General features: G+C 41.3%; 1 protein-coding gene across 2 annotated transcripts in view; it reads right to left on the reverse strand.

Moving 5' to 3' along the window:
• Positions 1–9,832: 9,832 nt before the first annotated feature.
• The window catches only part of cyth1a (cytohesin 1a), a 38,585-nt gene continuing 22,084 nt past the window's right edge, over positions 9,833–26,333 (reverse strand). Inside the window, exons 2-13 of one of the 2 annotated variants that reach the window (XM_086186002.1) lie at positions 23,705–23,787; positions 21,663–21,727; positions 19,991–20,057; positions 19,783–19,901; positions 18,259–18,339; positions 17,993–18,105; positions 17,088–17,236; positions 16,896–17,007; positions 12,884–12,960; positions 12,727–12,795; positions 11,863–12,017; positions 9,833–11,647 (exon numbers count right to left, since the gene is read on the reverse strand). In XM_086186002.1, coding sequence (XP_086042128.1) covers positions 11,569–11,647; positions 11,863–12,017; positions 12,727–12,795; positions 12,884–12,960; positions 16,896–17,007; positions 17,088–17,236; positions 17,993–18,105; positions 18,259–18,339; positions 19,783–19,901; positions 19,991–20,057; positions 21,663–21,727; positions 23,705–23,787 — 1,169 coding nt within the window. In that variant the 3' untranslated portion in view covers positions 9,833–11,568. Of the gene's footprint in view, positions 11,648–11,862; positions 12,018–12,726; positions 12,796–12,883; positions 12,963–16,894; positions 17,008–17,087; positions 17,237–17,992; positions 18,106–18,258; positions 18,340–19,782; positions 19,902–19,990; positions 20,058–21,662; positions 21,728–23,704; positions 23,788–26,333 lie in introns of both variants that reach the window. The other variant, XM_086186003.1, reaches the window with a different exon arrangement.

Consider the following 26,333-nt stretch of genomic DNA (forward strand, 5'->3'; position numbering starts at 1 on the left):
TACTGTCCGGGCTTTACAAGATGAGTTATACACACTTTAACCCCGATATGACATCTAAAAAGTGACCCGTATTAAACCTGCTGCTCCTTTCACATGCAAAGTCAACAAATTCCTCTCTGAGTTTAGTGGCTGTGACAACTTGTCGCTGTTGACCACTGTTTAGCTGCGAAAGCATCTGTTTAGTTTTTCCCACACTGACTCAGAAATTTACTCTAGCTCATGGTTCCCGTAATCCCGCTGGGTTTGAGGGGGGAAAATTGCGGAAACTCTCTACTGGAAAGATTGGGGAGGGGAAGCAGAAAAAATGTTATTTGACAAAATATTTTTGAGCTGGTTGGTGAAAGAGAATTTTGAAAGCTCTGCGTTTGCCAGTTTGGTGAAAAATGAAAAGCAGTGTCGGGCATATTGTTTGAACAGCAACATGCAGGGAACCCTGAATTAGTGAGTCAGTAGCAAGTCAGCAAATACGTCCCCTTCTATTGTTGGAGGTTCCATCTAAAGAACATGTAACATTTATTTAAATAATCCTGCTCAAGTGAAGGTTTGTAAGAGGAAGAGGAAGTGTTGCTACGTGCAGAAGTGTGTGAGAAAATGGACTGAACTGGTTCAAATCGCACATGTGGGAGGGAGGATCAGTGATAATCCTCAGACGATCTTCTTCCTGTTAACCATGTATCAGTATCACTGGATTCGCTTCAACCTTGACACCTACTCTACCTGCACATCCCTCCTCATTTGAATGTTACAACGTCACCTAAAGAGCGTTGTCATTCACAGCTGTACAACTGAAACTTCCCTGTTGCTCAAGCCAGACTGCTTCTTTGCGATTACAAATCATCAAGTGATCATTTCCTGGTAACTCACTCATGCGTGCCTGTGTGTGTGTGTGTGTGTGTGTGTGTGTGTGTGTGTGTGTGTGTGTGCTTGCGTTCGTGCGTGTGCGCACGTGCACTTACGCTGTCAAATGTGCTTTGAGCGAATTATGAGAAGTTCCTCATGTATGAACACCACAGATAAAAACAAGCTTAAAAAAATATCAATCATCTCTGCAATTCCAAGAGTTGACATAACACATAGAGCCACGTGGTGTGTTGTGTTGACTGGGTCTTTCATTGAATGTGGAATCTGGAATTCTCCACAGAACATTTTGTCCATGATTGTGAAACTCTAGCATACTGGATGAGTGTACATTGACAGGGAAGAGAGAATAACTGCCCTTTGACACTCACACACACACACACACACACACACACACACACACACACACACACACACACACGTTTGAGTTCTACAATCTGCAAGAAACAATGAGGTCTAGTTTCTCTTATTTCACAGATGCGCGTTCATCTGTTTTGACACAGATTATATTCATCTCTACTCTTCTTCAGTGCAAAGACAACAGATGGGACTTATTTAAAATCGGACGGCTGCTTGTCCTTGAACGACTGGCACGTAATGATTCAAATAGGTGGCAGTAGTTGAGATTCAGCGTAAGCGTGTGCTCCACTTCACTGCGTATCACATGAAGTCTATTTATGGCAGTGAGGATCATTACTGTCACAGCTGTCTTCTGGGAAGAGCTAAAAGCAGAACACAGGACCATTAACTTGCATCTTTCACTACCACATTATACTGCATGATTTTTGACAAAAGGGGCAGCTCTTTAAGTAAAAATCTCTCTGCTTGCAATATTCTACCTTCAGAATATGTCTGTTCAGTGACTTTTAACTGGATAAACAGTAGCGATTCTGCACTCACTCATTTTATGACGTCATTTCTTGATTTTACTCGACTTTGGCCTTGCAAGCATTTGACCAGCAGGCTTTTCAACTCTAGGCACGGTTCCAGTGTTTTATCACACCAGCGCTGTAACTGGGCCAACTCTGCTCTCCCCAAGGTTAACAAGAGGAGTGTGTGAGGGGGAAACGCTTGTTCTGATGTGACGCCCCAGAGAGTTTAGATGCTCTTTCATAGGTGATTTTCCAGACCTTTTTTTTTTTTTTTTTTTTTTTTTTTTAATGTTCTGGCATTCACCAGTGAGACAATAAGTGGAATATCCAGTGCTTTTGAGATCTGCTGCAAATGGAAGAACATGTGAGCACTTATAGTGTAACCTCATGATTGTCAGGTGGGTGTTCCGCTTGGCTATCACTGAAACCGAGAATAGATCCAACCCCTTGACTCAAATTTCAAAACTCTCTTTTGCCAAATCAGACAAAGCTGACCCAATGTGGCAAGGACTATTTTGACATTTACTTGCTCACTTACAACTTGTGAAAATGAATACAGGAATGTCCGCAGTCAATCGAATTGAGGAAGAAGTTAAAGAAAGAAGCTAATGTCACAAGCGTCATCAGAGCCTGGCTTCCCGTGTGTCATTATTTCCCACCACCAGCCATATTGTGTTAGATGTGGTTGCTAATCACATGGCACCTCAGCGTTTACTGGAAAGTAGAAGTTCAAACATTTGAGATTATAGTTGCAGCGTATCCTATTCTTCATTCACAGGGCACATGAGAAACGCCCTGATAATGTGAGAAAAGTAGAAAGGGGTTCTGCCGGCCTCATTCATGAAATGTTCCTATGCACAAATTTGTTCTTAGACACGTTAGAACTTTATTTTAGCCCTGCCTTTTGTCTTACAGACAGGAAGTAAAGTCTGATGGCCCGTTTTAACCCCTTGCTCCTGACATCTATTGTGTACCTCTTGTAGCTGGAACTCTTCCTGCCCTGCTAAGACTTTAATGTGACAGGAGGTAGACAATGGATGTCTGGAGCAACTGGTCAGAAATAGTCATCTGGCTTCCTGTCTTAACAAAAATGGCGGCTTTAAAGTCCTTCTGTACTCCATTAGAAAAAATTTGCACATTTCTTGAGTGAGGCCCAAAAGTTTAAACCATTTTACAGGAATTATCTGACATTTTCAGAGACGGGTCATTACATGCAATGTCCTGCATGCACAAATAGGATTTAAAACCTGTAATATATATTATATCATCACATAGAATGCGCTTTTTCCTAATAACAACATGTTTAAGACACTTTAAACCTGCTTAGAACACCAAAAAATATTTTTTTTCTTTATTATGTAGTGTTTTTTTTTTATACTTTGAACGGAACACTGCAATCTAATAGTTTCTAGATGATTTCTGATTCTGAAAAAAGGACAATTTTATCAAGGTCCCTACTCTAAAATACTACATTTCACCATAAAAGAGTTATATTATTGTATGACTCATATTTATACTGCAGACACAAGATATATATTCTCATGAATCAGCTGAAAATGTTTCAGTTGTGTCCAAAGATTTTCACTCCGTCCTGTTGCCGTGACACTTTTACCCAACTGCAACAGTCTACAGAATTAGCATCACTGGAGTCAACTGAAGGCTGAATAGATTTTTGAACAGTTTAACATGAGCAATAACACAAAATGCAAAAAAAAAAAAAAAAAGACTTTTTGAAATTAATTCCAATTTTGAGAAGTTATTGTACAACATGTAAATCAAGGTGCTTGCACAAAATACATTTATTTGCTCATGTACAATAAGACAAGACATGAAAAGACAAGATAAGACAAGATAAGATAAGACAAGATAAGACAAGATAAGATAAGACAAGATAAGACAAGATAAGATAAGACAAGACAAGACAAGATAAGATAAGACAAGATAAGACAAGATAAGATAAGACAAGACAAGACAAGGTAAGATAAGACAAGATAAGACAAGGTAAGATAAGACAAGACAAAACAAGACAAGATAAGATAAGATAAGACAAGACAAGCTAAGATAAGACAAGACAAGATAAGACAAGATAAGATAAGACAAGATAAGATAAAATAAGACATGACAAGATAAGACAAAATAAGACAAGATAAGATAAGACAAGATAAGATAAGACAATATAAGATAAGACAAGACAAGATAAGATAAGACAAGACAAGACGAAGTAAGATAAGACAAGATAAAACAAGACAAGATAAAATAAGACAAGATAAGATAAGACAAGATAAGATAAGATAAGACAAGACGAGGTAAGATAAGACAAGATAAAACAAGACAAGATAAGATAAGACAAGATAAGATAAGACAAGACAAGGTAAGATAAGACAAGACAAGATAAGACAAGACAAGATAAGATAAGATAAGATAACGCAAGATAAGACAAAATAAGACAAAACAAGATAAGACAAGATAAAACAAGACAAGATAAAACAAGACAAGATAAGATAAGACAAGATAAGACAAGACAAGACAAGATAAGACAAAATAAAACAAGACAAGATAAGATAAGATAAGACAAGATAAGATAAGACAACATAAGACAAGACAATATAAGATAAGATAAGATAAGGTAAAGTTGATATCCCTTATATTTTTACTGTACTTACTGTATGGCTGGTACAAAGCCAGAACAATCTAAGTGTAAAAACACTATATTATGTAATGAGTTGCCTCGCTTCTGTTTAAACAGCAAATAAGGATATGCAGTTTTCCTTTGCCTCTAAGCCTGCTGGCTGCATGACATTTAGTAGCATAAAAGCCATATCAGAAAGAAACTTATCAGCAAATTTCCCAGAACTACTGAGTCACGAGCAAAGTAAAAGGAAAAATATTAAAGAAAAAGCAAACTGTGATGTTCAGGATTACAGTCATCCCTTTCTTTAATGTCGGTGAAATGTGAAGTGAAATACTGCCCATGAGGTCACGCCATACACACAGTACATCTGGAAAATAGAGAAAATAGAAACAGCAATTTCCAGAACTACAGCCCCGAACTATCAGACTCCATCACGGCAGATAACATGATTGATCTGACGCTGCCCGGCTATCTCGGCTCGACCGCCACTGCCGCCACCGTCCGTTTATCAGTATCAATTGCTTGGAGACAAAGGAGCCAATGACATAATCAGGATCTTCAAAATGGACTTTGATTCCCACAAACCCTCGAAATAGCTGGCTGATGTCATTGGGCCGATGGTAATAAATCTGTCTGCACTGTAATAGCAGGTTGACTGAAAGATGCTGGTAACTGAGAACACCTCAAGCACTCAAGCCAGGATGCAAAAATACCCAGAACACACGGAAGCATGCACAAACTCACACACACACACACACAGGCATGCATGCAGTATTCATATGCAAATTGATTGTTATAATAGTTATCCATGCGCTCGTGAAGCTATGCAAACACACACTTCCTCTATGACATCTGATCCTGTGCTGTGCCAGTAAGCGGACGCTTCCAGGGAGATTTAGTGTGTGCATCAAAGTTCACACACCAGATTTGAGGCTACCATTCTGAAACTTCTGATAGCAGTGTGTGTGTGTGTGTGTGTGTGTGTGTGTGTGTGTGTGTGTGTTTGTGATACGTGCTAGGTAGATTCTTGTAGCTCAGATAGGATCTACCTGACAGAAGCATCGATAAAACACCTTCCCCTTCATGCAGCACATTATCTCAAGCGGATGAGTCAGTCACAGATGTTTGCAGCCTCCAAAATCTTTGATCCTGGCTGGAAACGTTTTCCTTATGGGTGTGTGGACTGAGCGCCTTGCATTGGAGTGTTTATAGGAGACACAATGAAGAAACATCAGGGGAACTTTAAACTAACTACAAGCCAGTGGCTGTGTTGAATGGAGCCATTGTTGCCAGTGCAGGTGCCTCCAAGCCCAAGCTTTCATCATCCTAGTCATCATCGATGAGTGTGTCTTTTCTTTATATTGTGTGGTTGTTGGGTTGTTTTTTTTTTGTGAAATTGCAGCTGCAGCCATCAAGATCTCCTCTCTGGGCTCTGCTTTGTAAATCTTTAACTCCTACTCTTTAAGATCTCTGACAAAGGCCCCTCAGTGCTTGGCATTTCCTCCCAAACTTGTCCAGATATGTATTGCAGGCTGTAAACTTTATGAAGGAGGTTTCTATTATTTTCCAAAAACAATTTTTTGAAAGGATTTAATACATAAGCAGGCTGTAGATCAAAGACCTTCTTCTGTCTTTCTCTTGAAGGCATTTCCTTCTGTCCCCCTCTAAATGGTCACTCCCTGCAGACAGGAAATTCTTCTGGAGTCATTCCAAACCAAGCCCCCCCCCCCCCCCCCGCCTTTTTTTCCCCCCAACTATTCCTGTTCTTTACTAGAAATCTTTGGCAGAGGGTACAATGTGTCCAAACAGGACCTGCAAATAAACAATCAGCCATTTTCAGGAACCGCTGCAGTTTTTAGCAGTTCTCATCTGATTCTCCACATCCGACGTCATCAAACCAAACAATAAGCTGCAATGAACAAGAGATACTGGATTAAAATGATAGATAAAGAAATAATAATAATAAAAAAAATCCCAGTGCTTTTGTTCACAACACATTTAAAAAAAAAAAAAAAAAGGAAAAAAAAACAACAACTGTGTTTCCCAGAATGAGAGCCACCCACGTTTCAATGAATGCGCAAAAAAATCCCACATTGACATTTATTTTGTCGCCGGGACAAACAAGCCTCTGCCTTGTTCAGGTTCTGCAGCTCTGCATCAGCCAGTTCCTCTGCTTAGAATACACAAAAGAAAAAAAACATTCTTCTTTCCAGTAACTACATTTGATGTTGGAATCCAGGCTGTCTTTCACCTCTCAACTCCATTCGGCTCGCTTTAATGCAAATTAATTAATCTCAGAAAGAAAAAAAAAACCCCACATTGTAGCATTATCAGCTCGGGAAACTCATGTTACAGGAATTACTGGCAAGTTGTTGTTTTTTTCCTTTTAGGTGAAAGGACATGTTGCGTCAATTACATAGAAGGTGTGGTGTAACCTGTTTGTCACCATTCACCTTTTGTTTCCTCGACATTCTGACATGTGGGTCACTGTGTCAGCCGTTAACAGGACGTCCTTATATTTTTACCGGAAAAAAAAACTTGCGGAAACTTATCGCATCCATCATAAAAAATATCATTTCAAACATATCCTTGAAGTTATTAGTTAACTAAATGTTTTTTCGAGCAGCTCTGTTTTTGGGTGGGTTTTTTTTTTTTTTTTTGCTTTTTGTGATGTGGCATCCTTTTAAACATGAAAAGTGAAGCCACGCATGTTAAAATGACGCCGTGAGCTGCAACTGAAAGATTAAATCAGATGTTTGATTTTTTTTTTTTTTTTTTTACTTTGGCACGATTTTTGCAGCGAGGATTTTTTTTTTTTCAACAAATTTGTACTAAACAACAAACAAATCAGTAAATCATATATTCCACATCCTGGTATTTTGTGACACGCCACTATGCAGCCGTAACTTATTGTTGTTATCCCACATGCTGAGATGCAGTGGAATGTTGGAAATGGAGCTTTTACCTGTTTTTATGATGGTGACAGGCAAAGAGATATACAGTAAGAGATAGAGTGAGGAGGAAAGGGAGGGGGGAGGGGTTGGGACTTCTTGTGAATGTTTTTTTTTTTTTTTTTTGCACACTGTTTCTCAGAAATCCTCCCTTGAGGATGAATTTAAGTGTCCCTCACCAGATGAGAAGATTCATTCCTGGAGGGATTTTAGGAGGATTTCTTCTTCCAGTAAAAAAAAAACAAAAACAAAACAAAACAAAAGACCTGTCAAACGCTGCAACACCTGAAGTGTATTTGCGTGTTAGATATCTTTTTTCAGTCGGACCTGCCTTTGTTATGATTCATATTATTTGCAAGGACACAAAAGTGCTAGGAGATCTGTTGGGATACAGGTTTTTCCAAATTAGCCTTGACAGCTGGTCTTTTAGTTATCGTCCAAGAACAATTTTGAGTCACATTATTGACAGCTTCAAACCTAAAAATGCCCACTTCAAATTGAAGCCAGAAACCTGTAAAAGTGAAGGCAGCTGTGAGTTGGTTTGTGTGAAAATACCCACCAGGCTGTGTTGCATTAATGTTTGCGTGACAGTATTTGTGTAAGCATGCCTGTCTGTGTGTAACATTCTTCGTGAACCTCGTTCCATGCGAGAAAAGGTTCTTCTCATGCCAGTTGAGGTCAGGTCCGGACACGGTGGGGTGCAACCTTCTCCTGCGCCGCGGTGGGCCGGGAGGCAGGGGGAGGCCTTCCAGCACTTCTGGGAAACAGTCTGGGCCTAATTGGAGCCTGACTGGTCTCACATGTCTCCACTTACCGAGGGAGACGGAGGATCCCACTGGCTGGCCTATGGGAGCTCAGGCCTTTCCCCTCCATCAGCATAACCACAGAGGAGGCAGCTCACCACGTAGTCCTGACATGACAGCAGAACTGCACTGAGGTCAGGTGTGTGTGTGTTACTTTACACTGCACTTTTAATAGTCTCAATGCTTGACCCCGATACAGTACAGCGTGTTCCAAGGACCCCCTTTCTGTGTAGGATGGACACCCTCCTCCTATTGTTCTCCGTCTCATCAAACCTCACATCACACCAGTGTTTTCATGTTCCTGGCGACTCAGCTGCAGTAGAGAAACACGAGACGCGCAAAACAGCGTACAGGGTAAAAACAAAGACTTCCCTGCTGCTACACCACACATCCTCAAACTTTTTTTTTTTCGTCTTTTTCTTTATTGCCGTGGCAACATGCCTCTCATTTCCCATCAGTCATGGTCACCTCCTTGGCCCTGCTCTGTAATTCTCAAAGAAAGAAAAAAAAAGCCTTGTTATCATCCTGTTTAACAGCAGTTCTGCAAAATATTTGACTTGAATTGTGTAAAGATGATTACAGACAATTCGGCGGGTCTCATTTTGTTTTGTTTTGTTTTTTTTCCCACATCACAAATCAAATCTTGTTTTATTTAACAGCAGGTTGCACATATTTGCACGTCGTGTCCATATGACTTTTTAAACACACATCTGGAACTATTTGTTTAACATCTCATGACACGGCCCCAGAGGAAAATACAATACAAGCTGTTTATTATCTGATTGTTGTAAAATATGATTTTAGTTTTGCTGAGGTTAAAAAGAAAGAAAAAAAAGATTTTAATCTTTTGCAGGTTAAATTTTTCTGAAATGACTTTCCTTATTTTGTCAGATAAATGCATCCGTACATGAATCATCTTTTGAACTCAGGAGTATTAAAAAAAACCACAGAATCGACCGCAGCTTTTATTTTAGGACACCTCCCCACTGAGTAGTGTTTATAACTCTGGAGAACATTTCAGCAATTATGAGGGTTGAGTTTGGACAAAAGTAGTTTTTATTGATAGAAAAGTGTTCAGGTTGATTCTGTTTCTCTCATGTCTTTTCCAGAATAATGAACTTTTTTCTTAAACGAACATAATCCATATGATCTCTGAGAGAAGCTCGTGACATTGAGCGGAAACTCAAGGACGCTTGCGCTCTTCCTGGTGTTGATGAGGACACTGATCCAGCATCCGTGTGTATCATAGGATTTCTAGCCCGATGTTCCCTGCGTGACTCTTCCATTGAGAAAAGGGCTTTTCTATTGATTGCCTTTCCAGGAATCATTTAATATGATACATATTCGCATTTCCCTGCTGCTGTAACATTTGCGCCATAAATACTTTAAAAGCAAGCTGGCAAAACGATATGAAGCTGTAATTAAAGGCCGGATTTAGACAGCAACATTCTATTTTTTTTTTTTTCAAACAGGAGATTAAATATTGGAGTATGTTCCGATTTGTGTCCAAATTCGATTCATTTTCAAGGCTGCTCTCAAGTGGAAGTAATATTTAATATTCATGGTCACACAGTAATTTGGCTTCATGTATTCGATTAGTAATTGATTTGGCAGAATTCAGCTTGACTGGAACGCTTCAACAGTTCTTAGCCAACACTGCCACCTGCTGGAATATTTAAAAACTGCAAAAATAATCCTGGAAAAACAACCATGCAGTGATGCGACAGATCTGTCTTTATTTCAGCTTGATTAAATGGCAACAATAGAAACCTCAAATCAAACATTTTTGTAACAACGAGAACAAAAAAATTAAACGATGGCACAACTAATGAGAAACATGATGAAGACAAAAAGAAAAAAAACCTACTATACATTTAAGTATGTACAACTTTTGATAAATAAAAACCAATACTGTCAAGAATTGTGATTGTTTTGCTTCCTTATTTCACTAGGATTAGCACGCTGGGAGGAGCGGAGAGGAGTGACGACAGCAGGCACCGATGAGAGACCAAGGGAAGAACGGGAAAAAAAAAGACAAGTCACGTGACACTGCCTCCGTCATGTGGTTCAAAACAGCATATTCCAGGTATAATTAGATCATTTCACATGGCGTTTAAGAACTATTCCAGGCAACAGCTTTTTACAATAACTTGTAATAGTAAGTTGAAACAACCTGGAGCGCACAGAAGTAGTAAGTACAGTTGTAAGTATGAGGTTGTGGGCAGAGAAGGACGTGATTGGTTTTACCTTGATGAAAGGTAACCCTCGACAAAGACCGTTGCTAACCAGCAGCATTACATTTCCCCTAGAGCGCCAGGCACCGTGCAGCAGGAAGATATCAGACAATTCAATTGCTCTTTTGTGTGATACAGTAACAGGAAGTGTTCTACATGAGGGGGAAAGAAAACAGAGGAAGAAAAATTAAAGAGGGGCAAAAAAAAAGAAAAAGTTCTGCTTTCCAGACAAATTAAGTCCCCACAAAAAAAGCAGCAGCAGCCAGGGAGTGATGGACACTTGTCATTCAGAGAGACGTTTATCCCCAAGATGCACCTCGAGGATCTTTGGGAAATGAACCCAATCCACCTCTGAGACCCTGTCCAGACGAGAGACCCCTCCCCCGCCCCCTACTGTTGCAGTGCACCAGACTGCAGCTTCATATTTACAAAAGTCTGGGAAGCTGCAGAATCCATATCCGCTCAGACATGGACAGTTTTCACAACAATCTCCTGAGAGGCAACTTTTTTTTTTTTAATGATTTTTTTTCTATAAAAAATGTTGACAAACCCCCCCCCCATTCTTTCCCACCTCCCTGAAGATTCTGTTGCAAGATATTTTTGTTTTTATTTTTTTACAAAAGCGAACAAAAAGAGGAACTGACAGTAAAAGCAGTAAAAAGAGACATGTAATACCCAAACATATTAAAGCATTTCTAAAAAATGTCTTTGCCTTTCTTTCGTCGAGCGAGACGTGTTTTGGTTGGAGCGCCACACTCGGTCAGACCTGCTGAGATTGAAACGCTGAGGGTGGGGGCTGCAAGAGTGTGTTTGTGCAATGTAAAATGGGAATTGCGTTGTTGTTGTTTTTTTCTGTGTTTTCTTTTAAAGCATGAAGAAACTGCATCTCTTCGAAGGGGATTTGACAGAGTGACAAAGATTTCCTTTTGGTAGACGGAGAGGAGGACAACAAAGCTGAGCGAGACACAGAGACATTCAGACAGGAGTTGAGAGGAGGTTTCGGCCATGATGCTTATCTAGAAACCCCCAGTAAGACTCTTGTTTTTCTGGCCAGTAAGAGTCCCAAAGCGGGCCTAGCTTGTGAGAAATCCCCTGAAGATCCCAGCGATGGCCTCTGTGCTGGCCCAGACAGGGACAGCAGACGGCCCAATCCACCCCACCCCTTTCTTTCCCCTCCCCCACCTCTTTCAAGTGCAACATCCAGAGACATGAGTAGTTCTAGTGCCTCTTCATGGACGACACCTTCTTCTTCCGGGCTGCCAGCATCTCATAAAAGGGGTCCCTGCTGATGGCAGCTCTGTGAGCAAAAGGGTGTGAATTACTGCACTTGTACATCGTGTTGCTCTGCTTTTATAGACATCATTTATCTGTGCTGTCTGAACATCAAAAAGAGGGTTGCAATCTCTGACCACTGAGAATTTGCATATTTTGTGGTGAACACAAAAAAAACCCCTGCAAAAATGTGCAATTTCCAGTTGGCTACCATTTCAGAAGAGGAGGTAAAAGATTTACTTGATGCTGTTCATCCACTCGTCTTTCTCCTCAGCAGTGGGGGCCGAGATGCGGTAGAAGGTGTGATTTCCCTCCACGACGCGTCCGTCAGCCTCCGTCTTGCACGCCTTTATCACCTGGTCCTTGTTGTCAGGAATGAAAAGCTCAAAACAGTTCTAGAAGAAGAGAGAGGGGAGTGATGTCTCAAGTTAAACATAAACAACCAAACGGGAATGAAGGAATACTGATTTTGTAAATACCCAGGAGTGTTTTAACCTCTGCTGTCATATCAATAATCCGTTCCTGGATCCTGAGCGACCATCTGACTGTACATCGCTGCGTTCACTCACAGCCTCATTAATCACACCGACCGAGACAAAGCTGACGTAACTTACGCCATATGAGTTTGAATTTTCTTTGGTTTTAATATATTCAGGCAAGACACCATTAATATTTCCATTATATTACTATCTATTCCATATTGATCAGCGCGTCTACGGCTGGCAGCAGACATCTATCCAACAGCTAAGAGATCTCGGGCTCTGTGTCAACTGATGCTTAAGACATATGGTGCTGAGGTGCGGCGGCGTTTGTCCCCCTGCATCCTGGAGGTCACTCTGACAGCACGCTGCAGGAGTCTGAGTCCTGCTGCTGAGGTGAAATGAACTAAGCTCACCGGACAATGACTGCAGGGGAGCGCCACTGATCTGATCATGATGACATTTTGCAAGGACGTGTTTTGAATTTGTAATACACTTAAACATATTACACATCAATACTGTGGACATTCAGCTGTCAACTGAACCTTTAATGAAGACATTGCACTAAAAACAGATAAGACTGTGTGCAATCACACACTGAACCAGTAGAGGGAGCTGTGCTTACTGGCTTCTTATCCTCCACCTCCCTGATGCTCAGGTTCTCCAGTGGGATGATTCCTCTGGGCTCTTTGTCCTGCGCAAAAAAAAAGGACAAAATGACAGTTGGGACACATAAAGAATTAACAGTCAACGCTGCGACTGTGATACTGAGCTGTACTCACTGTGGTGTACTCAAAGTAGTACAGACAGTTGTCTGTGAGGATGAACCATCTCCTCTTCCAGGTCTTTACTCGTCCTCCTGTGGAGCAAACAGCCAGCGTCAGAGAGGCTCAGCGGGAGGAGGCAAGCGAGAAATGAGCACCGAAGCACCGGGTCGAGCAACAGACAGGCAGACAGACGTATGAGCAGACAGATAGATGACGGCTCTCGACGAGTCCTGTTCCCACAGTATCCCACCACTTTCACTGATCCACCACTCACAACCATGCACTCACTAGCAAAAGCTAGTTGGGTATTTCTACAGTTGTTCCTGGCTTCTTAAGTACTAATTAAATTGATAAACCTTACACCAAGGCTCATTTTGGAGGATCAGTGAGGGAATATATCTAAATGATGCCTGAGGAAAAGGGCAATTCTCTTCCTTTGGCCCTGCGTCACTTCTCTTAGTTGCTGAAGCAGAGAATATGTCGCAAAGCCGATGATACTGATCAATACACTGCGCACTCACTGACCTAAATGAACTACCACTTACAGCTGAGAGAGGGTAGTTGTAAAAGTGGAAAACAATCACAGTTATGCAAAGGCTGAACCTTGAAACTGAGGAGTGACTGAGAGGTCTTCTTTACAGCCCTGGATTAAGTTCTCACCTCGTTCATGCCCTGTGGGAACTCTCTGGTTAACTCTACACTTGATGATCTGCAACTGACCTCTAACCCCCTTTGTCACCCAGACTTCCTGTGAGGGGAAACCTGATCAGGGTAGCAGATGGCAGCCGCTTCACTCTAAGAGGATGGGATGCCAACAAACAGAGCGGGTCAGGAAGCCCAGAGCCTGGAGCTATGTTCATGTGTTCGACAGGCATCTCAGACTTGACTTTCCTGCTTTGGCTTTGTTAAGTAACTTCTCAGTGATATAGGAACAGTGACCAGAGGGGAAGGGGGCGGGGGATTTCTTTCTAATCAGGACACAAGAAACTTGTCTCGACTAGGCTATCCCACCACCAATGTTAGTAGAAAGCTATGAAACACATCTACCATGATAGAGCAGAAATATGTGGCTTTGTAACACATAAAGACAGGTAGAACACACTTGTATTATCATATAACAGCATTAAAAAACTGTATATGATATCCCATCATATCACAAGCATCATGATAGGTGCAACACTTCAGTCTACAATCATTATCATACAGACGCCATCGACACGTCTCACCGGACAGGCAGAGATGAAGAGCCCCCTTGCAAACAACAGAAAACACAGATGGCACACAGCTGACAAACAGAGAGTTGATTGGGTTTGATGTCGGTTCCTGTCACTCTGAGAAAAAGAGATGACCTTGCCCCGTGCAAGAACAACTGGGACACGTCGGGATGCGTCCCAGTAGATTGTTGCAGGGGTGCGGAGGGTGCTGGGCTGCAGTTGAGCTGAGTGGAGGGAGCCACCCATGCAAGACGGGGCTGTAGGAGGGTGGGCAGGTGGAGGTGAGCGGGGGACAGGTTGTTGACGGGTCCATGACCGCTTTGAAACTGATTAATCTCCACATGATGGGTTAAGATAAAATAGTGTGGAGGTTTTTTGTGCAAAAAAAAATCAAATTCTTTATCAATCTTTTTATGTTTTATGTATATGAATCGTTTCAACTATACCCTCTTGTCACACTCTGCTGCCCACGCTTCTCTCCCATAATTTGGTCCAGTCCGGTCTCGTAGTACCACACCGGGCCAAAGCTGCCCCGTTACCCTTCAGATCCGTGTACAGCATGAGATAATAGAGCAGAGCCACATTGTCAAAAGGTGCAGTATTCCCGTTCCATAAACAGACAGCTAACAACAGTTAACCAATGGTTGAATTGATTCATGATCAATTTGCCGAGTCAGGCAAAGCCCCTTGTTGTGCTCACTGTCTGGAAACGAGGGTATAATGCAGCTTCCTAGAACACAGAGATCAAAGAGAGTGACCACCACAGCGAACAGAGAAAAAACCTGCTCGGTAGAGTGGTCACAAAGCATCAGCTCCCGAGCCGAGCCCACGGAGTGGAAAATGCACCCAGGGACTGCCCGGCAACCACCCACAGAGATAAAAGAGAATGGGAAACACCAGCTCAGACAAACAAACATCTGAAGTTTTAAATGAGTCAATGCAGAGACAAACAATCCAATAACTGCAGACATGAAAAAAAATCCTGTTTAAATGAAGAAAAAATAAATGAGGAAGAGAACAGAAGCAATGGCGGACCACCAAAAAGCACCTGGAAAAGCCTGGAAAATGGACTAGCAGTTGGGAAGAGCAGGTGTACATACCTCCTGAGGAAAGACAACAGCCAAAATCATGGGAACAAACGAACAACAGAGAGGAAAAGAAAACAAAAAAAAATCAAATTAAATAATAAGAAATTATTGCACCACAGTCCTGTTAATTTTGGTTCCAAGGAGGATTTGATGCACCGCTTTACAGTTCCGATTTTAAGTTGAGAAAAACAGCTTTATTCAATGAGTCAACAGATTACTACTGTTGTTACAGTTTTAATCCACACGGGGGGGCTCTACTCAATATGAAACACTGTAAAGCGCTGCATCAAGTGGTCTCCACATCCTGATACGTTCAGTCATTTAGCTTCCACCTTGATTTTTTTTGTAACGCTTCCAATATGAAGTCATTAGAGGAAAAGTATTTTGACCCTCCCCTAGTGTAGTGAGTTGTAAAGATTCAAAGCGATCAGAGGAGTGAAATTCACTTCAAACAATCATATTTTTCACATCCACCATGAATCTGTACAACAGAGAGATCTCAGAGGAAAGAGAGGACGGAGTATTGAGGCATCCACAGTTGTATTTTTCAGTCTGTGGGGCGAATGTGACCACCAGCTGACATCCTGTAGAACATTTGTAATAGTGCAGGCACAAGAGGTGTGAATTACAGTGATATTTCATCCAAAAACCTTCAAGTACTCATAAAGACACGCACTGGGCTCATAAAAACGTTATTTTCACAGTCATTCTTTATTACTCCACAATGTAAGAATATTTATTTAGCTTGAAGCTAATGGCACTACTAACAATGTCAAAACTGTCTAAAAGTTTGTTGATAAACACTCAAGTACATCATCCGGTCGGTGCTCGACAGACCAAAAACACTTGGATTTGAGCTGAACGCAAACTATAAGCCTTCCAGTTCATGGCTTGTTCACTGTAGGGCCGGGCAAGACCAGCTGCTGGAGCATTCAGTTGAAGCAACTCGCTCGCACTCATTCACGGTAGTGCTGAACCGGAAGACTTTAAATGTGTTTGTTTTTAGTTCAAATTAAAACTGTTTGTTGAGTATACGCCTTGAGCCAAGACAAACAGGACATGGGACAGGTTGTACATGGACATTTTTGCTGTAGTTTGGCCATAGAGCACAATGAGCTTCAAACTAAATATACGTCAGTGGCTTTGCTGCATTCTGGAGTCATAAAGAGGTGATGAAGTAGTACTTCAAGATCTCTGTGAGCTCTAGGCACTTTCTTGTAAGTACTTTAATGAAAAATACACTTTTGAGGTGTGTTCAAATCAATGTGAAGTTCAGAATTTAAGGAAAGGTTCAGGACAAAAGAGCCCTTTCTAAAACTATCATGAGGCCCAAAACATCCAAAATGGCTTCTCAATATACACAAATAGATTTCTTATCTTAGAGTAAGTAGAGTACATTAATATGCGTGTTTATGCTCATGCAGTGTACATATATTTGTCTATGTATGTCCAGTCTTACATGATTCAAAAACCTCGCATACAGTCTGATCACAAGGCTTCATTCATAATGCATGACAGCGGGCAGACATGTCTTCAGTCTGGACGAGCGTGTATGCACCCACACTCACAGGTTATGGCCCTCAGAGGAAGCATTGGATTTCGCTGTTTATTTTGAGATAATCAACACATATGTGCTGCTACAAAGACATATTCATGAGAATGCCGTCATTTAGGCAAAGCAGAATGAGCTCAAATAACTGTGTTCGTGTATTCTCCATCACTCACCCAGTTTTAGCAGCCAGCCCTCTCTGTCTGGATTGAAGAAAGTGTGTGTGAGGTCGTTGCCGTCATCCTCTGGGATTTTGAAAGGCTCATTCTTGATGCTCTCGTACAGATTCTGCGATGAAGAGATAAGTCAGCTGTGAAAACCGGGCCATAGTGTTAATAACATATCTAGAGTTGGAAGGCCATCCTCACCCGCAGCAGGTCTTCAGGTAAGTCTCCTCCATCATTGATTCCTCTGTTCATGGAGATGAATCGTTCCACCGTGGGCTTGTCCTTTACATTTGGGTTGTGGAGGCTGGTGTTGAGCATGATGATGGCAAACGACAGGATGTAACAGGTGTCTGTAACACACACCACAGCTATGGTTAATCATCAAGAAGAATCCAACCTCAAATCACCCTAAAATGTCACTGTTTACATGACTGGACAGTGTAATGAGATTCAGTCTCCACTTCTACACCACATATGATCACAATATGAGAGAGAACTGTACTCTATGAGATTGCAAAAGGTTGCTGTTTACCATAAAATTGCAGCTGATGTTTAATGTAGTGTTTAAATATGAATGTAAATGAGCTGAGCTGAAAGGACTGCACTCCAGGGACCACAGTCACACACTGAAGAACGGATTGGCAAAGCTTCATTAGCAAGGAGAGTGGGTTGCACTGAAAGGCTGTATGTGGGCAGCTAAGTATGCATGTGTGCTAAAAGAAAACGTAGCCAGCACGCCGCTGACGAAGCAGCACTTTATCTGCCGGCGCGTTGGGCTGTTAAGAAGACCAATGCATTATTCACATCCATCTGCATCCATGTTAGATGCAGTCGTCTACCATGGGCGTTATTTCCCAAAAGCCAGACCGAGCCAAAAAGCCAGCCATTAGTCCTCAGCACAATAGAGAGAATTATGTGCTTTAAAACGATGGATGTTTATCTGGCAAATTAATTGAAATAATATATAGGAGTTATATAATGGGGGGGGGGGGGGGGGTAAATCAGAACTGTAAAGCTTACTCACTAAACTTGCACCATAAATTTCACACATCTTTGGCTTTTAATAACAGCACTGGAAGTAGAGATGTTAAATATGTTAGTCCCACCTGTGGACTGGAAAACACCAGGGTTGCATTGGCAGTAACGCTGAGCGAAGGCCTCCATCATGCGGTCGATCTTCTGGGCTTCTCCCGGTAGCCGAAAACTCCACAGGAACTGCCTGTTGGAGGACACAGCTCAGTCATCAGACTCTCTGGAATGATGAGGAACCTCAATAAACCCTTTTAAGACCGAACTTGACAGCAAAAACTTTTTAAAAAAAGTTATCACTTGTGATGCATTTTAAAAAAGGACAAAGCAAGATGCATCTTACCTTAGAGCCTGAACCAGGTTGAGGTCTGTGAATTCATGAAGCTCCACGAATGCATGGAGGACTTGAATATTGAATTCATCTCTGCAGAAGGAAAAAAAAAAAGGACAAATTTAGACAAGCCAAGACAAAAAATACGAATGACAGTTTTATCGAGCTAAAATCTTAAGGGGAATTGGTTCAAAGATCCAAGTTGGTGATTACTTTTCCAACACAAGATAGCTGATGATGTCAGCAAAAAAGAGGCTACATAATGTTTCAGATACATAATCAAATCAGATCTCGATTCATAAAACAAGAAATGTAGATGTTTTCTGCTTGTCATCTTGTGGGAAGCTGTGACAAAGAATTGAACAAATCAATATCATAATGTACTGAATCTGCATTATTTTGATCCACATATTCCATTCAATCACAGATATTAGAAGCCGCAGTCATCCAGACCGACACAGCTCGGCGAGGACTCAGCCGTCTTCAGGAGCTGCGTCCGCTTCTCATCATCTCCACTGCTGCCCACAGTTTCACTTTTCAAATCCATTCCATTATTTTAACCACCTCCAGATCATATTACAAGGCCAGACATGACAGTGTTCTCCAAAGGGACTTTCCAACAGGGCAGGGTAGCATTATGGTTATTTGAATGTGGTTGATGATGGATAGAAATTAGTTAAAGAAACAGTGGAGAAGTGCGTAAAATGTCAGAAATGTTGCAATTGACTGGTTGGTGACTCCTGATCTTGTGAAAATCTTGATCGTTGCCTCATTGGAGATGCAGGCTTTTTAGAAGACCCATCTGGAACATGTCTGAAAATGTAATCTGGTGCTAAAGGTCTTAACAAAACAACGAGGATAAGCTGCATAGTTCCGTCAGACCAAAAGGAGGAAGATAAAAACACCCCATCTACTTCATTTATCATCTCATCTCCATCATGACATCACTCCCGACCTTTATGCCCTTCTGAGTAAATGATCTGCCCTGTGAGATCATTGAAAGAGCCATATTACTCCCAGTGGACAAGTGACCAATTTAATCTCTCGGGCTGCTCAGAATCATGCAGAAAGCTTGATAGCAATCGAACAGAGTGCATCCATCAACAGCTTGCGCTCCATTTCCTGTTCACACACCCCACCTCTGACTTAAGACTGTCGGCCCTATAGTCGCTGAGCACTGCATTATATACTTCCTGTTTTATGTGGTTACTCCAGGAGGGAGTAGCCACTCTAATGGCCGTCCAAGACGCGCATTCTCAACTTGTTAGTTTTTTGCTCGTGTTACGCATGAATGCGTAAGATAACCAAAAACAGATGGAGGCTATTGAGTAACGTCTTGAGGTGATAGTCCAAGCATGGGACCAATAAACTCTGTTTGGGAAAGGATGGGTGTGTGCCTGACCGAGAGGAAACGGAGCAATACGGAAAATATGCAGTCTTGAAGAAGACTGTTCAGTTCTTTATCGTGAATGGATAAACGTAAACCTCACAGAGGAGAGTATGGAATAGATGGTATGGATCAGTCCTACTCCTGACCTTTCTCCAAGGTAATCTCCAATGGCTGTTTTGTTCAAGCCCTCGCCCTTGCAGAGGAACTGAGCGATGTCATCACTGGTATTCTTCAGCAAGTCATTCTCAATCAGGAACTGGATTCCCTGTAAAACAAACAGAGCCCTTGCTTATATCCTGATAAGAGAGCACCAAGGGCATATGACATTTCTCTTGGATCCTCACAGATACTCACCTTCTTGGGGTCCATGTTGAATTTCTTGCGGCCCATGGCCACCTGTTTATTCCTCTGCATGTTCTTCCTGCAACATCAGAGTGAAGGCTTCTGTTAAATGTTCTTATACATATACATATACAACAATGCTTTTCAAATATGAATAATAATCAGAACCCAAAAGGATGTCAGCAAAAGTCTTGTTTTGGTGGACCATGAGGTCAAAACTTACATGCTAGGACAGAAAATAAAGACAAAACAAAACAAAACAAAACAAAAAAAACACAAAACAAATATCTGGATTTGAGAAGCTGGCGTCATTATCCCCCGGGTTCAGGTTTCTCTCCTCTGGCTCCCCATTTAATTTAGAATTGATTTTAATATTTACTGATCAGGAAATATTGATTTTTATTTGAGTCAGTTCATAGCTGTAGATACTCAGGCAGGGCTCCTCTGGCCTTTTTAGGTTATGACTTACATCTACAGGTGATTGTGCTTCAGGGCCCTTCGGCATTAGAACAAACTGCCTGATGAAATCTTCTTCTTTTAATCTTCTTTTAAAATTGCCTCTTCTTATCCATTATTCCACATTTGGTTTTATGTGATACCATCATTTTATTTTAGGTTTAAAAAAACAAAAAACAAACTCTTATTCTTGTATCACACATTTTTTTTCCATTTTTCATGTATTTATTTGTGTCAGTCTTCATACTTATTTTAGTATTTGTTAGTTGTTTTTTTTTAATATATTCAAGAATTCTGAATTATTGTCTTTTTGTCAAAGCACTGTGTAGGCTGTTTTGCGGTATAAATAAAGCTATTAATATTCTCATTTCATTTGGCTCTACTTTATGCCCCTTTTGCCTGTTTTGATATGGCTCACTGAAATCTAAAATAATCATTCATTCGTTTCATTCACTTCATGAAAACAGATTTCCCGTTAACATTTCTAACGTGTTGGACGTGGTTGGAATATTTCCGTCCTCTGCTGTGATGACGAAACGCTGATAAAGAGTTGAACAACATCCATGTGGGAACGACTCATTTCTCAGGCTTTAAGTTATTCAGGGGTCAAAGTGTATTTCAAAGGTCTATGGTCACCATGGTTACAACTCCATACTCCAGCCGGTCAGAGGTCACCACTTCTTCCCACTCATTCTCTCACACAAGGATTCCTTTGGCCTTTGTCTGCAACTCTCAACAGACACAGCCATAACGGAGAATACCGCTCAGAGCAGCGGATGGAGTATCATGGACTGTCTGCAATAAATAGATCATACAGTAGGAGACTTTGATCACAAGAAGGTGCTGTAACCCTTAATAGCTTTCTGAGCCAAGAGAAAGTGCTTTAGGAATATTGTGTAGTTGATGGGATCCCTATCCACTTGAGTAGACCAAACCAGAGCATACCCTCCCCTGGGAGCGTGCATTGTCTGCCTTTGCCTGTACACCCACTGCATTATTCAATGAGTCCTCCCATTATGGGGGTGTGCCTGATGAAACATTTAAAACCACCTTAAAAACATAGCAAGCGTATGTTGGAGCGTATTTGGTGTGATGAGAGGGCCCTGGCTAGGCCATCAAACATTAATAATTGACAGCTTAATTTGCTAAGTTAATAGAAGGCAAACAACAAGTCAATTTAGGGGAGGGGTTTGTGTGTAGGTGAGGGGGTTGGGTTCCATAATCTTACCTCTCCTCAGTGGAACCCAGGTTCTCGATCTCACTCGTTACTTCTGCTATCTCATCCTTCAGCCGCTGCAGAAAAGACAGGAAGGTTAGCTTACAAAGCTGGTAATATAGAGGAATGAATTAAGCATCAAATTTCAAAAGTGGAAAGGTGTTAAAAAAAAACCTTGTATAGAACGCGTGGACTTCATTTGACATCTCTGAATCATTTTTGTTTGCTAGGTTTTACTGTATTCATACTCAAACCAGAGCTATTGAAACTTCCGACACAGATGCTCATTTAAAGAAGGTAGGTTAACATGAATATCTCTCCCTTATTCTGAATTTGATCAGGCTGAAACCATTATGGGTTAACCTCAATACAAATGGAGTAAGAAAGCTTAAAAGTGGATTATATTTTGTGTGGTGTTTAGTGATTAATGGCTTCAGAGGCAGATTTAGTCGATCAAGCCAGGCCCACTGGTGCCAGACCAGCGTAATAAGGGCACTGCTGCGGGTAAAGGATGGAGAGGATGACGTCAGCTTAATGAAAGTGAGGAATAATAAACTGTAGTAGGGATTTATGAAATCTGTTTCAATTTGTTCCAGATTCTGTTTTGTTTTGGGTTTTTTTCAAATTCCATAGTCTGTGTAAAGAGCTGTGCCTGCCCCACCCTGGTTGAAACCTCAACACTGACTGAAAATAATACCACAAAACTCTGAATAGTTATATATATATATATATATACACACACATATACTGGTTCAGAAAAGGTGCTGTGAGAGGATGAGGCAGAGAAACAGATTTTTTTTGAAAATACATCCATGCCACAGTACATATTCCATGCTTAATAGTCAATTTCATGGTCATTGTCAAATGTTAGGGTATCCCTTCTCATGCCTGATAGAAATTCAACATGAGCCAAACCACAAAGGGAACATCTGTGTTTTCAAGACCTGTGCAATCACAACACATTCCTCAGATGTTTGCCTCCACAAACAAAAGCTGTGCTCATACTGGAAATGGGGTGGCTGTGGCTGGAGGCCTTGACATGCAGGACCAGCAGAGGAGGAAGCAGGAGTCAACAAGTAGGAGAGGGGGAATACAGAAAAAAGAAGAAGAGAAGAGGACAGGACAGGGTCAACAATTGTGGCTAGACAGGGGAGACGGGCAGTGGTGAAGCCCAGGCTCATAAAAGAGGAGGTGTCAGATCACGCCTCCAGCATTTGTCTGCGAGAGCTGTCGGAAGTTGACCTGCACAGTGGGACATCTGGAGGCCAACCCTGCATGACTATCTATCACCCCTGGGTGTCATTTGCCAGTGAAACAGGTTATAGAATGGCAGAAATGACCTGAGCAGCTGGCAAGAATAATCCGCTGCATTCTTGGGTCAAAGTAATCACGGAAAAATCATCAAGGGCCATGGTAAGAAATCCAACAGTCCACTTAAGGAATATTCATCCTAGCTGATTCAAATTCCAGCTCACTTTGGAAATGAGGGAGTACATAAGGGACTGGATATTCTCCTAGATGTATCAGCCCATTCCTCAGGAGAGCACAAGCCTATTTCATCTGTATGCTTGTCTTATTTTAACATGCACACATGTAAAACCACATATCAATAAACCAACATATGTTATCTGAAATAAGATTACTTGTATTTGTGAATAAATGACTTGGTTGAATGGCTAAACAATTAGCAGCAATGGTTTACTGAGAAAGCTGGAAGGAAATACCAAACATTCCACTTGAAGTGTTTGAAGGGGGAACCTTGTGTAAAGGCAGAAAATACTGGACAGGAGGTCAATGTTTAATCAGAAAGCAGAGGCTGAAAGCACTGAATACGAGCCAAGACGCTGGATCTTGTAAAAACATACAGACTCTCTCGCCAATGCAGCCACTTAATCACAAAGATTGTCAGTTTCAGTTATTTTTTCTTATAATTAGGTCAACCCTATCTGGATCCAGGCAGGATAATTTGTAGAAGACATACAAGGTTTCTTTTTTTTTATTAAAGATTAGTAAAAAAAAAACAAATTACCATAGCCCCATTATCTTAACCTTACCTGAATGTCCTCCAGCAGCTCTTGCTTTCGCCGGCGGATGTTCTCCAGCTCCTGCTGCTCCTCCGGAGTGAGGTCGTCCGGCACTGTGGAGAAATGAGGAATGAAGGGTCAGGAAAGAGGTACTGAAAATAACATGCACCTTTCTCCTTTCCTCTTAATATATCCATCTCCTGAGGCATGTCCCTGAGCAAATCTCAATGTGAAGAAACAGCATTTAGAGTCTACAGTTTTACAGATACCACAAGGCGACTGAATTGCAGCATGCAGACTCTCTTGTAAGTCGAGGCACTCAAAGCCTGAGCGGCGTTGAATATTCACACCATCAGCAAACAATGTAATGCAGCAGCCAAGTGCACAATGAAATGATTTAATTTGTGTGTGACAAAATGAAACAGCTCAGGTTCATCAGTGCAAGAGTAGCACAAGTGTGACAGGTCTCGAAGCCCTAACACCAGAGCATTTATAATGAGCTTTGTCTGGGCACAGGACTGAGGGCGGAGCATTGTGGCCTGATTGATGGATAATGTGTGTCTGTGCAAAGACGACTTGCACAACAGGTATAAATGCTCTCAGAACACCAAGCATTTGTTGTGGCACCGCATTAGATGCATTTCCTTTTTCTTTGTCTGCCTTGATGAAAAACAAACTTCAATGAGAATTCACGACATGCATATAATTTTGGCCAATTCTGACTTGGTTGTAGAAAAATACTGGATTATAAATCACAATTTGTTTGCATAGCTAAGACATAGCTGTGTTACTTAGGATGCCTGAATTTTAAGAGATTGTACACTGCAAATGCTGACAGATGTTGAACATCTTTGCCCTTGCTGACTTTTGTTTGGACTGCCAACAATACAAGCTAAGTACTAAGGCTAAAAGACTGATGCTAGCCTTCTCTGCTCTAATTAAACAAGCAACGTTGCAGCTGTATCCTCTAAGTTGAAATAGCTGCACAACAACTTTACTAGAACGCATATAAATACTGCTGCACACTGAAACTCTTGTTAGAGTAAATGGAAGTCTAGACGAGTAATACCTGCTGCTAATAGATATTTGCACTCAAACAGCCTCGCACAATCACATGATTAAAGATATTTAACTGCAATGGTAATTAAACCCCCAAACAAAGTCATGAGTTTTTGTAAAATTAGAATGAAGAGTGACAATGTTGCTTATGCTGGAGGATCATCCCTGTCTCTCAGTGAGTCCAAGCAACACAGTTGGACGGTTTAAGGGGTCGAGGCTGAGGCTGAATGGGTGGATCTCAGTTGACGTCATGCTTATGGAGTGACGGAAGCTGACGACGGAGGACTCTTCAACACAAGGTCTTGTATCACTCATTTAATCCGCCAGACTTTCTCCTTCCACCTCCAATCCAGAAATTATGAATGTTATTGTTTCATATGTAAACACAGTTTTATCACAAGCAAATAAATACCAGATTGCTAATTTCCTAGTGATTTTAAAATCCTAAAAAAATATATTTGATAATGTCATCCAGATTTTGAAGGAAATGCCCATGACATTCACCGGAACGCTAAATCATTTTCAATGCAGTTAGAATAAACAATGCATGGAGATCCAAAACAGCCTTGTAGTAAATTATTAGCTTGACCGAACGCTCCAAAACAAAGCCAGATTGTCTTTATTGTTTTCAGATGGCTGAGGGAGCAGAGCAGTCCACCCGAGGTTAACCTTTCACACCTACGCTATACTTGGCAAACCTGCAACATCATCCTGGATGCTTTGAGTATCAATTAAAATCATGGTTAGTTCTCTAACATTGTTTTCAATTACAGACAGGAAGTCACAGGTAGATAAGGAGCAAAGACAGACGGCAATAATTGCAAATGCTTTTTTGCTTGGTCAGAGAGTTCCTTTGAGTGCAGATCATATTGGTGAAGATACTTCTTTTAGATGTAAACTGAGATGCATAAGGGAGCAATGCCCCTCACACAGACAAGTCTAAGAATGTCAGTTTTAATGGCAAAATTGATGTTACAACGTGAAAATCCAAAGAATGGGACAAATAGTAACAGTGACGATGAGTAAGGAGTCAGGTTAGGATGCTGATAAACACTGAAGAACGCCAGTTCACAGAGCACGACTGCAGCATTCCTGCTCAGAATAACACCTCAGAGCAAAGGGGAACAGCACAAATGCCATATTCTGAAACAGAGGAGAAGATAAAGAAATTGAGCAAAGAAACATAATTCTTTCAGGATAGATACTGGTTTCACCTCTTTCGAGAGCACATAAAGGTAGCTCCAAAAAAATATGTATATTTTCACAGTCCAGCAATTATGTATAAACATGTCATTCATGTTATGCGTGGAACCAATCAGGTACACCCATCAGGCAGTATCTCTGGCTCCACCCAAAATAATCAAGACCACATCAGGGAAAGGCCCCATCCACGCTTGTGGCAAAGTTTGGTACCAAGTGGGTGTTGTTTCCCAGAACACAGCAGATGGGGAGGAGCCCATCCACTTAACTAAATGCTGAGAGCTGCTTGTTTCTCTTCTGTCTGAGAGCGCTGCTTTGGCTGTTATTCAGCAAATGTCTGCAGTCATTGGCATGGCCAATGAAAAGAGGCTGTCATCAGAAAAAAGGCCAGAAGCCAGAG

This window comes from Aulostomus chinensis, chromosome 18, assembly GCF_037954235.1.
Source record: "Aulostomus chinensis isolate RoL2024-O1b breed Wild chromosome 18, RoL_Achi_v1.0, whole genome shotgun sequence".
Lineage (NCBI taxonomy): Eukaryota > Metazoa > Chordata > Actinopteri > Syngnathiformes > Aulostomidae > Aulostomus > Aulostomus chinensis.